The 12,672-nt window shown below is 39.9% G+C and overlaps 1 protein-coding gene and 1 long non-coding RNA gene across 5 annotated transcripts in view; one reads left to right on the forward strand and one right to left on the reverse strand.

Annotated features, from left to right (window-relative positions):
• Nucleotides 1–220: 220 nt before the first annotated feature.
• Nucleotides 221–2,270, forward strand: LOC310841647. The gene is made up of 2 exons (XR_014562651.1): nucleotides 221–600; nucleotides 1,205–2,270. It is a non-coding gene; the product is annotated as an uncharacterized lncRNA (long non-coding RNA).
• A 3,122-nt stretch (nucleotides 2,271–5,392) lies between these two features.
• RBKS (ribokinase) overlaps nucleotides 5,393–12,672 on the reverse strand; it is a 65,107-nt gene continuing 57,827 nt past the window's right edge. For all 4 annotated transcript variants that reach the window (XM_083732664.1, XM_083732666.1, XM_083732665.1 and 1 more), the window contains one exon: nucleotides 5,393–5,868. In XM_083732664.1, coding sequence (XP_083588790.1) covers nucleotides 5,695–5,868 — 174 coding nt within the window. In that variant the 3' untranslated portion in view covers nucleotides 5,393–5,694. The remainder of the gene's footprint in view (nucleotides 5,869–12,672) is intronic.

Genomic DNA, 12,672 nt, shown 5'->3' on the forward strand with positions numbered 1-12,672 from the left:
ATTGGGGCCTGATATAGCCCTAAACTGCGGGACCAAACTGCAGGAGGCAGTGGAAGACAGGAGTGCCTGGCGTGCTCTGGTCCATGGAGTCACGAAGAGTCGGACACGACTAAACAACTAAACAACAACAACAATAGCCCGATAGTGCTGTTTAATAACTCAGTAACAATGCTGTCTGCAAATGATTTTGTTAAACGTATTGGCTAAGGTAGTTGGTACTTTTCACTTGTGAGTAATAGTGACAATGGGCTCATGAGAAATATGCAATGAAATCTTGAAGCCTGAAGAGAGAAACACAGAATGCTACTGTAGTAAAGTATGAGTTGAATCTATTTAAGTCATACTCAAGAGTTGGCCCATTGAAATTTGTAGACTTATTGCCTGTTGATTTCAGTGGGTCTACTCTGACCATGACTTAGGGTAGAATCTTAACACAATTTACCTGGGTAAGTCCCACTGAACACTAGGACTTGCTTCTGATAGGATTTCCCTGTTAATTGGATGCAGCTCTGTGAATTGGGAGTGGTACTCACGACTCTGAAAAACAGGACTTCATGGATCAGAGACAAGTCTAGTTCAGCTTTAAAATTAAGTACAGTCGTATCTCGGAAGTTGAACGGAATCCATTCCGGAAGTCCATCTGTATTCCAAAATGTTCAGAAACCAAGGCATGGCTTCCAATTGGCTTCAAGAAGCTCCTGCGGCCAATCGGAAGCTGTGATGGATGTTCGGGTTCTAAAGAATGTTTGCACACTGGAACAATCACTTCCAGGTTTGTGACATTTGGGAGCTAAAACGTTCATCTTGCAAGGCGTTCGACTTCCAAGGTATGACTGTATAGTTTGATTGCACTATGCAGTGAGTCTTTGAAATGGTTCAAGACAACCTGACACTCATGGAAGCACTCATTTCCATGTTACAACCGCTTTGAGGTTGTTGTGCTTTTTACAGTTCAGCAGTATATATATTTCATGAAATAAATAATGGCAGTGCTGTCTTGGGTTTCTATTCCCCAACTGAAATTTAATCTGAAGTAACTTCCAAAAACACATTCATAGTTATTACCATAATTGCCACACCATCAAATTAAAATTTGGAGTAATGACTTCAAGAACGGTTTAGGGCTACTCTCTGTTCGATTTTTGAAGACTAAATGCTTAAGTTATGCTTCTTTGTTTGTTATACCAGTGGTTCAGGCCTATAGAGAGCTCTGCTGTGAAACTATATATGGTAGATCATGAGTATTGCTGCAGAACTCTTACCACTTAAGCTGCTGGGTAAATTCAAGGGAAGACTTCCTCCTCCTGGAAGGAGTGATACTAAAGTTGCTTTTATTTTTGGAGGGCACAAACCCTTGCATACAAATTACTAATAGGTGGGGATGATGGGGAGAAGTTAAATAGTCTTGTAGAGTTTGAAAAAATCAGCCTTCAGTGGAGCTGTTGCTAAGCCCCTGCAGCTCTGAAAATATCCCTCTAATTCTAGTTTAATCAAATTACTAACATGCATACTTTAAAGATAGGTTTTAAGGGAACTGACCTCAGCCTCAACAGCATCCAAATAAAGAGACTTAATAACAACCACCCATCTGTTGGACGGTGAAAAATCATTTGTGGTTCAGAAGATTAGGTCTGCTATGTTTTACACACTTACCTGTGAGAAAACCCCATTGAAGTAAATGGGACTTATTTTTGAATAGACATACAAAGGATTGCTCTGTTAAGAGTGTAAATGTAAGCCTGTCTTAATAATGGAGAGTGCAGCCAAGCTGGTGGCAATCATATTGCTTTCCTTTCCTTTGGACCACATCAGTGAGGCCAAGAGGAGTCTTGTCATCTGGGCAGCCCAGAACCTCCATACACAGTGCCCAGGCTTGCACCCCAGAGAGGTCATTTTGGTGCTGCTAATGCAGCAAAAATAATGTGGGAGGCAGTAGTTACGAGTTACCTATCTCTGCAGCTACAGCAGGCACTATGATTCTCCAGTGATCTGACTTCACTCCTAGAGGTGCACTCCATTGTCTCTCAAGTCTGATGGATGCCAACAAGGAGCTTAGCCATGTGGTCATCTTTTTTAGAAAGCACAGCTGTTGTGTGTGTTTTTCAAATGCTGTTTTAATTTTGTTTTGGTGTAATAAGCAATGACATAGAGGAATTGCTATCTTTAATATTTATAACACTGATGGGTACTTTACAGTTTATCAGACAAAATCTTTTACAAATATAATTATAGTGAAGTTTGACAACATGTAACTTTATTTAAACTTAGTAGGAACAAAATAAACTAAAATTGTTAATCATGCCTCTAGAAATTATATTATGAATTAAGATAAAGCAGTAAGAATAAATGGCAGGCAGTTCCACTTTTTGTTTATCGTTCTAGGTATATCCTTGTGCGGATGTTGAGTGAAGCAGGAACAGGTTTTGCTTTCAACATGAAAAGAGGCCGACTTGAAGAAAAGTTAGTTAAATTGAAATATGATCCTATAGGTAAGAAGTTGGGGGATGCTTTACAAGGGATATAAATTTTTATCTTAACCACTTACTGAATGTGAATAATATGCATATTCAAATTGTATTACAAACATTCATCCTTGAAATATCCTGGCAGTTTTAGAAGGAACAATGGGTCACAGTGTTTTCTTAAAAAATCTCTGAGCTGTATAGGATGGCATTGGCAGAGTGTGGAGTGGCACATAACAGTGGATGAAATCAAGACCTGTTCCCAGCTGCATGAACGCTAGTGCTGCTTTATAAGATGGCTTGAAATGAAAATTATATTAACTTTTAGTCTTTTTTATCAAAGGTAAAATTTTATATGAAATAGTAGCTTGTTTTTAGAGGATGCTTTTTCAAATATAAAAATTGTTTTTATTCTTCAGTTTTAAGTGAGTGGTGCTATTGCTTCCTTTTTTCTCTAGGGAAGCTGTAAAAACTGCAAGGATTTTAGCTTTCACTTAGTAAAAGAGCAAACAGAAGAGTCCAGAACAAATGAATTCAGCAGCTTATTTATTGGCTAAAAAGCAAACTGGCCAATTCAGCAGCTTATTTACTAGCTTAAAAGCCACACAATGGCATTAAGTGCTCCTGTAAGCTCATCTTTCCCATTGTTATTCTTTTTTTTTTAAATGATGCACATGTCTATGTGATAAGTCCAGGAACATGTAAATACACATATTTAGACATTGCATTGACATGTTAAAATGCATTCATTTCACTATCGCAGTTAGGAAAATGCTGTGGTGCTGGAAGAGATTTTCAGTGACACAATCCAAATGAGTTAAAATATTAACAGTAGACAATATTGATCAGCTTTGTAAATATAAATTCAGGAGCTGGTCATCTGCCTTGCTCCTTGTGCAACTGCCCCTGCCCCGCCATATTAGACTCAGCATTTAAAGAGTTAGGAACATGCACATTAAAGAGGATGTGGGTATGTTTAGCTAGAATGAACTGCAGGTCCCATTGCTTATATAAGGCAATTGAAAAAGCTATTTTAGAAGTTACTATTATTAACTTACATACCACCCTTTATGCGAAGATCCCTGGGCAGTGTACAACATTAAGAACATAATTTATGCAGCATAATAAAAAATAATAATACAGAGCACAATAATACACAACATAAAAATTAAAGAATCATAATAACGATCCTCCCATATTTAACAAGTCATAGATTATTTAATGTCCAAAGGCCTAAAGAGGAATGTTTTTGCCTGGCGCCTAAAGACATGTAATGATGGCACCAGGTGAACCTCGGGGGGGGGGGGGGAAGCATACTACAGACGGGGAGCCACCAGAAAAAAGACCCATTCTTGTATTTTCATTCACCGAACCTCTCAGGGATGGGGGACATAGAGAAGGGCCTCGGATGATGACTGCAGGTCTGGGTCTGTTAATACGGGGAGAGGCTCAGGGATTGAGGTCTTGTGCTATGTAAGGTTTTATAGGTTAGCACCAGCACTTTGAATTGGGCCCAGATACTAATTGGCAGTCAGAATTGGCATTAAATTCTCAAACCGTCTTGTTCTGGTGAGCAACTTGGCCTTCAAATTTTGCACCAGCTGAAGCTTGTATACCATTTTTAGAGGCAGCCCCAAGTATGTCAGTGATGTAAACTGGACTAGAATTGTAAACACAGACTATGTTTTCTTCCTTGTTTTAAAAGGAGACAATAGTAAAATTCTGTTTCCCCCCCTGCAGTGTTCTAATTCATAAGAATTATTTTTAATTCTAATTCATAATTCTAATTCATAATTATTTTTAATTCTAATTCATAAGAATTATCTGTATTTTTGACTGCTCTGCTGTTGTTTTTTTAAACTGGTGTTGATTATTCATGCTTCCAAAAAAATTCAAAATTGAAAGTGATTCCATTTGTACACAGACATTTGTGATTCTACTGATGAAAGTGTTAATTTTCACATGGCAAGGTGCACATGACTGAGCTGGTCAGTGGTCAGGTATGTAGGTTTGATAAGGCCCTTTGAAAATCTAAACTAACTTTCTTTCATTTTTTGTCTATAGTTAAACAGCGTGTCCTCTTCAAAGAGCTGAAAAAGGTCCGTTCCCTGTAGACGACAACTGGCAAAAATGATTGATTCATACATGAGGCACACTCATAGAAGGAAATGCTAGCCCCGCGGGTACTGTTCTCAGAAAGGAGAGGAAATGGACTGAGATGGCTGTCTCCAGTAATTTGAAGACCATTGTGAAAGAGAACAATGTAGAAAAAGAAAGTTTTTGGTGTCTAGCCATGGATCATCATAAGCAGCAACATATTTATAGTTAATTTTACAGCTCTCAATTAAAAAAAAATCAAATTCCCTTGTCTCTGTGTGTTTCATTTCAACACCACTGTGGAACTGCCTGCAGTTTTGAAATGTTTGTTTCACATAGCAATAATATTAAAACCTCTAGTAGGACCTTAGTCGAACAGTTTCCAAAGTTTTCTTAGGCATGCAACCACAGAAGGCACACAAATAATCAGCAGCCAACTTCAAGGGGATGTTCCTTTACAGCTACAGCTTACTGGGTACATAATTATATCCAAGCATCTTGTCATACTGGAAAATGTTTCCAGTGAAACCAGTATTAAATTCAACTTCATTGAAGGCTTTTTTTGGAACAGCTAATTAATTTTGCCTAAAGCAGCCATTCCAAAAATATATATACTTGACAGAGAGACAGACAGACAGACAGAGCGAGCTGCTCCAATACTCCATTGCCTGGTCAGCTAGCCTTTCGTTAAGTATTTGTTGTGCTGGCAGGTCCAGTGTAAACACTGAACAACATTGTTTCTAAATTTGTCAGCTGTGTTTTCCAACAAAGAAAATTCAGTTACCTAAGAAGTTTTATTCTTAAAAAAAACCTTGCCATTTTGAGATCACAACTTCAGAAATTATTTTGTGAAACATTTATTATAATTAAGGCATCATAACAACATCAAACCAAACTTCATCTCTTCACGTCCCTTAACTGAGGAATGGGAGTGTCTCATTCACAGATCTGAAGTCAAGTATTTCACAGCGTCCTGGAAAGACCCTGCACACCTTATTATGGGCCAGGACCTACGTATAAGAGTGTGTTCGATACAGTTGTCTCCTTTCAGATATATGTAGAACTTGTTGAAATTATACATTATCTTACAAATTGAAAATCAGTGGACCACCATTGTGACAGTGCAGTGGCCAGGTTAGAATAGGTCTTGGGGCAAGTCCTTTCTATAGGGATAGGAAGCCTGTGTCCCTGTTGCTTGGACACTAATCGTCGCAATGAAGTTACTGTTCGCCAGCATTTCTTCTAGAGGCAGGTTGGGATAGTAAGCCAGGTAGAAAGCCAGTGCCCCCACAAAGCTGTCACCTGCTCCCTGAAAAGAGACAAACCAAAGTTACTGCTCCTTCAAACGTAGTTACATAGAAAGTCCTGCAAAGGGAAACAGTTTGCCTAAACAAATAAGTATTTTCATGAAATCTGAGTTTGAATATACATTTAAATTCGGATTTTATAAAAATACATTTATGTACATGTGTGCTCTGTAGTGAATGGCTAGAATTTGGTGACGGCATATAAACAGTGATTACTGTAATTACAGTAATCTTTGATTACTATTTTCAGACACTTGTTGAATATTATTTTATTTATTTATTTAAACCCCACCCATCTGGCTGGGTTTCCCCAGGCACTCTGGGCGGCTTCCAACAGAATATTACATTACATTACAATACAATACAATACTCTATTAAACATTAAAAGCTTCCCTAAACAGGGCTGCGTTCAGGTGTCTTCTAAAAATCTGGGAGTTGTTTTTCTCTTTGACATCTGGTGGGAGGGCATTTATTTCCCTACCTTAAGAACACAGAAGTAAATGTTGACTCCCATGTATAAGTGACTTAAATTCACTGGCATATTTCTGAGCTTGTGGACATGGAGAATAAAGTGATCAGTGGCTGCTATCCATGACCGCTCTGTGACAAAATTACAAGTATTCTTTCTCCTATTCTGATGGATTGGCTTACTCTATGTTATACAATTCTCATAAATGTTTTATAAATGGTAATAAAGTTTCAGCCTCAGATTACATATTAAAATACTATAACTCAACAGCTTTGTGCTTGAGACCCACCTCCTGCTACAATGAGAAATGAAGTTTATTCATAAGATGATGTTGGCTTTGTTTGCCTCCCTTACTTCTATAAGATAATGAGTTAACCTAGCCATTGTAACAAGTTCTCATATTTTAATAGAGAGGGTAGTAGATTGTCTCCACTTTTTTGCACAGAGAATTCTTGCTCCTAACCTGTAAGAAATTCTTCATGTTCGGATTGTAACTATGCCTTCACATACGCCAATAGTAAAGATGCAGTGGAATGTGCTACTGAAAAATTTCACATGCTTGTCTTTTTTCTTATTTACTATCACATATGAAAAATAGTTATTTTTTTGAATTTTCAGCAAGTTGTGAGAACAGGCTGCTGGACTAGGTGGGGGTTTTCCCCCCAGCAGGCTCTCCTTATGTATTATGTTCTCATTCACAAATTTTTGTGTCAAATGATCACCATTCATTGAACATTCATTCTCCAAACTGCAGTACAAATCTGCAAGATATAATGTGAGTTGCAGGGACAAATATGAAACGGCGGCTTAGGGAAAGGATTAGCAACTTCTCACATTAGTGGCATCTGTACAAGATTAGTTTTCAAGGTGCTTTAAGGAGGAGCAATACAAATACAAACATATTTCAGACTTCAAACTTGTACAACCCACATTCCCCTGGTTACTTTCTAGGAGCCATCCTTAGTCTTTAAAGTTCTGCAGCCCAATGTATTAATACGTGCCTACCCACCCACCAAATTTGTAGCAGAAGTGCCTTCATCCTGCTTTCCATGTGTAGTTCTTTAATTCTGAAATCCAGCTGTGCTTCTGTACAGCTGCGGGTCCTAAAAGGCTGTTTGATGCACTTCTGCTTCCTTCAGTTTATACAGCTGGAAATGTAAGCCCTGTACTGGCTGCCTCCTGTCCCTACTAGCACTCATTGATGCAGCAGCAAAAAAGAAAAGAAAAGCTAATGCTATTTCAGGTTGCATCAACAGAAATACAGTGTCCAGATCAAGGGAAGGAATAGTAGTAATCTATTCCTCCTTGGTCAGACCACACCTGGAGTACTGTGTCCAGTTTGGAGTGACACAATTTAAGAAGAATATTGACAAGCTAGAATGTGTAGAAGAGGGTGACCAAGATGATCGAGGGCCTGGAATCTAAGCCATATGAGAAAGGGTTGAGGTAGTTGGGTATGTTTAGCCTGGAAAAGAGGAGAGGAAGAGGAGATATGATAGCCATCTTCAAATGTATAAAAGGGCTGTAACATGGAATTTGAAATAATTTTGTTTTCTCCTACTCTGGAGGGTAGGACCGAAACCAATGGCTTCAAGTTACAAGAAAGGAGATTGTGACTAAACATCAGGAAGAACTTTCTGATGCTAAGAGCTGTTTGACATTGGAATGAACTACCTTGGAAGGTGGTGGGCTCTACTTCCTTGGAGATTTTTTAACAGAGGTTGGATGGCCATCTGCCATGGATGCTTTAGTTGAGATTCCTCCATTGCAGGGGTTGGACTAGATGACCCTTGGGGTCCCTTCAATGAATGCACTCTGCTGGGCTGCTGCCACCCTGTCTGAGGGTGGTGAAACTACCAAGGCACCCTCCACCGATCTTATAATCAGAGAAGGGGAAGGAGGCGAAGTTTTAGTTCCAGCCTATGGGTCTCGAAGCCTGGGCAAGTAGCAGGCAGGCTATATAAATAAACCCCAAACAATTCTTGCTTTTAATCCTCAACTTGCATGATAATACCTCTTAGAACTTTTTGATTTGTCGTCATATTATAATGCTGTGTTGACACTTGTAACCAAATGTAGGAAACGCTTGTGTTAACACTTGGGAACTGCTTAGTCAGAATTTGTCCACAACTTTTTTGCTGAAGAAACAGAGATGTTTGAGTGGGTGGAAAACCCATTTGCAGCTGATGCCACAAAGTTGTTCAAAAGGAACAGCTTATCAAAGAGCCATGTGATTTGACCTTCAAAGACAATTTTTTTTGGAAGTGAGGTTTTCTGAATTTTGGCTTCATTTTACACACACACACACACACACACACACACACACACACAGACAACTTAGTTACTATCAAGTAGCCTGAGCTTGTGGCTTAAGAAATGCTTGTGCTTTCATTTGGTGGGACAGATTTTTGAGAAGCAGGTTTTTCTGCAGAGACTGCTATGAAGATGAAATAAAAGGCTCTGTATCAATAATGATCTGAGGTTATGCCTGACAACTATCCAACCCTACACATTGTCAAAAAGCAAGCTCAGCCATCCCACTAACACTTGCCCAAATTGGCTTTATTGTGGAAAAACTATTTTAAATATTCAGTTTGTTATATTTAACACCACTTGTGTAACCATATTTTTTTATAACTTAGGAAGCAATATCTTGCAATCAGAAGACTGGTATTCTTACATTCCCATTAAAAACTGTTAATAACTTTCTAAGTACTATAAATAGTTCAACGAATTCTACGTTAATAGAGGCGTTAAGTAAATTCGGATGCCTTGGGTAATGGTTATAAATAGGCAAACTTACATTTAAGATGCATGAAACTGGCAGCTGCTGAAGACTAGAAGTCCAAAATTCATGTGATAATAGAATGGTGGGTCACCATGCCAAGTAAATTTGGACAGTGGGAGCCACTGTTTTAGTTAACCCTCCAAGAAAGCTTGATCCACCTTCCACCTAACACAGGAGTGGGGAACCTCAGACCCAGGGACAAAATGCAGCCCTAACGGGCCTTTGGGTAGCCTTTGGGGCTCTCTCCAGGCTGCACCTTCTCATCAACCCTGCTTCAAGCCATGAGTGTTTTTGCCTGTGTTTTGGAAAGTGTCCTCGCAGTCTAATAATGCTTCTTGCTTACTTGGATGGAGGTTAGAGATGGGTGGGTGTATAGGACGATTGCCCAGAAGCAAATGTGGCCCTTGGGGTGAAAAACATTCTGCAGCCTTGCAACAACAAATCCCACTGAGTCCAATGGTTCTGTTCTAAGCATGACCAAGGCCCCATCTGCACTGTATCATACCACTTTGAACAGCCACGGCTTTCCCCAGAGGATCCTGGGAAATGTAGTTTGTGAAGAGTGTTGAGAATTGTTGGGAGACACCTATTTCCCTCACCATTTCTAGAATTCCCTGAGAATTCTGGTTGGAGTCGTGGGGTGCAGATAGGCACCCTGACAATTTCCCTGTGGGGAAAGTCCAATATGCCTGTGCTTTTAAAAAGAAAGTGCAGTTTACAAAGATGTGGAATATGTGTACAGAGAGAAATTATTCTCTGTCTCAAAAGAACAGCTGGATTTTCACGTCAAGATTCCTTGGCAGCAGGTTCAAGACTGACGAAAGGGAATTTTTGGAAACCACAAAATTATGGAATGCATTTCCCACAAGATTTGCTGGTAGCCACTTGCTTAGCTGCATTTTTTTTTTTTTTAAGGCGTAGACAAAATCATAAAGGGCAATCCCTAGCAAAATCTTATTTAGTCACTGCAGCTAAGAATGGATCCTTCATATACAGAGACAATTTCTCTCCAATGTTAAGGGGGGGGTGGGGGCACTTTTTATTTTCCTGCTCTAATTTGGCAATAGTAGCTGTATTTTATTTCCTGCTGCAGCTTTAATGTCAACTTGTAAGGGATGTTTTATCTTTGTTGCCAACCATTTTGAGCTCTTCGGAGGAAAGGGATGGCAAATATGTTTTAAATAAAATAAAATAAAATCCCACCTTCTTTTTCAATTACTCTGGAGAGGTGATGTCTTTCCTAAAGGCCTTGAATCAATACCGGCACAAAATGTTGGTCAGCCTTATACAGAGTCAGACTTTTGGTCCATCTATCTCCCTTCTTCTTATATGGTGATCACTCGTAGCCTAGTAAGATTGTCTTCCATAAACACGGTTTTAATAATGAGTCTGTAAGTGACTGTGGAGGCCAATTCTGGATCCACACTGGGAACATTGGTTCCGGGGGGGGGGACTGATCATGGTGTGCATTTGCCAAACATGCCTTCCTCTTAGCACATTTCTCCTTTGCGTTCTGAGTTCAAGTGTCTTCAAAGCCCATGACACCTTTGGTAAAGGCTGTTCTCCAACTGGAGCACTCACAGGCCAGTGTTCCCAATTGTTGGTGTTTATACTACATTTTTTAAAGTTGCTTTGCGACAGTCTTTAAATCGCTTTTGTTGACCACCAGCATTACGCTTTTCCATTTTTAAGAGCGGAATAGAGTAGTTGCTTTGGAAAACGATAATCAGGCATCAACACAATATGACCAGTCCAACAAAGTTGATGTTGAAGAATCATTGCTTCTACACTGGTGATCTTTGGTTCTTCCAGTACACTGATATTAGTTCGCCTGTCTTCCCACTATTGCCTGCTACGCTGGCTGCCAGTGGCTCTCCACAGTTACAGAGACGGGTCTCTCCCAGCCCTATCTGAAGATGCTGATGATTGAACCTGGGACCCTTCTGCATGCAAAACAGATGCTCTACCACTGAGCTATGGACCTCCCTTCATTAAAGGTAAAAGGAAAATACTTCTTCACGCAGCACATATGGAACTTGCTCCCACAGGATACGGTGACAGCCACAAACCTTTAAAAGAGGATTAGACAAATTCATGGGAGTGAGGCCGCTTGATGGCTACTAGCTATGATGGCCATGTTCTGCCTTCATGGTTGGAGGCAGCAGTGCTCCTGAATAGCAGTGGCTGGAAAACACAGGAGAGGAGAATGCTCTTCTGCTCAATCCTGCTTGTGGGTTTCTCATGGGCATCTGGTTGGCCACTGGGAGAAAGGGATGCTGGACTAGATGGGCCAGTGGCCGGATCCAGCAGTCTCTTCTTACTTCCCCCTGAAGGTGAGGTAAGGTGATCTTTGACTTCCACTGTCAAATGGGCACACAGCCTTTTGGCTTCTCAGAATTCTGAAATGTTAGGCGGAATAGACTTGTGAGGGACAAAGCTGAGTGAACTCAAACATGTACAAACTGCAAATATAATGGGTTAGTCAGTGGCTCATGAAGCCATGATGGCTTTATATAACAGTCTAAGAAGCTCTTTAAGGACAAGTGCATTATAACTGGAAATAGTCTTATGGGACAGCCTTACTTCCCCTCTGCCAGCCAGTCCACTTTAAAAATAAAAGGATATTCTTCATTGTACAAAATAAAACACTTTGCCAAAAGGACACTTTGGACTGCAAAGATAAGGGTATGCTACACGTTCCCTCAACAACAACACTCAAGCCAGCAGTGGCAACCTCTGCCAACCTCTTTTTCAGAGTTATTTCCTCTTAGGGAAGAGTCATTGTGCAAATCTCTAATAATATTCATCAGTCATTTAAAAAAGAATATGGAACTGGAATCCAAAAGTGTGAAATCAATGTGCAAGTCAAATTCTGCTCTGGTGGCCCCAATTGTCGATTTCGGTACTTTTTCTGCTTTGTCACACTAATTGCATTTAAAATGATAGCAAATGCCGAAAGGGATGAAATATATTTAAAAACATCAAGGGAAAATGACAGCTTTAACAAAGTGATGTAATAAAGTCGTGGACAAGACCAGAGCCACTGCACTCAGTGGAAAATGCAGCAGAAAAAAAAGAAAGGAATTTTACTTTAAATGATACTGTTCTATCCTTTCTGCGTCCATGTGTGTTCATGGTTAAAGGCGGAAAAAGTTGGCTTTGATGGGAGTGATCAGCAGACAAGAGAGGGATACAATTAGTTCCAGTGTCTCTCCCCCAACAAATACAAATGTGTGTGTTTGTAATGGCAGTTAAACACTTGCATGTAAAGTGTAGTCTGGGGATCAGATCTGGAAGTCAGACCAATGTGAAACACTGCTAACTGCAGTTTTTCCAGAGAAGAGCAGTACAGGCACATAATCTAGCTTCCTCAGAAGCACACTTTTATTTTTATAATGTACACTTCGAGACTTTTTCGGCTCTGGAGAAATGGTTGAAAGTGCATGGGGCAATGACTAAAACAGGAATGGGGGCAGTTCCCCCATGATGGTTCACTTTCCAAGGGTCACTTGCCAGTGGCAGTGGGGGTCAGAGGCAAGAGCAGGCACA

Source organism: Podarcis gaigeae, assembly GCF_964106915.1.
Source record: "Podarcis gaigeae genome assembly, chromosome: 3".
NCBI classification, from domain to species: Eukaryota; Metazoa; Chordata; class Lepidosauria; order Squamata; family Lacertidae; genus Podarcis; species Podarcis gaigeae.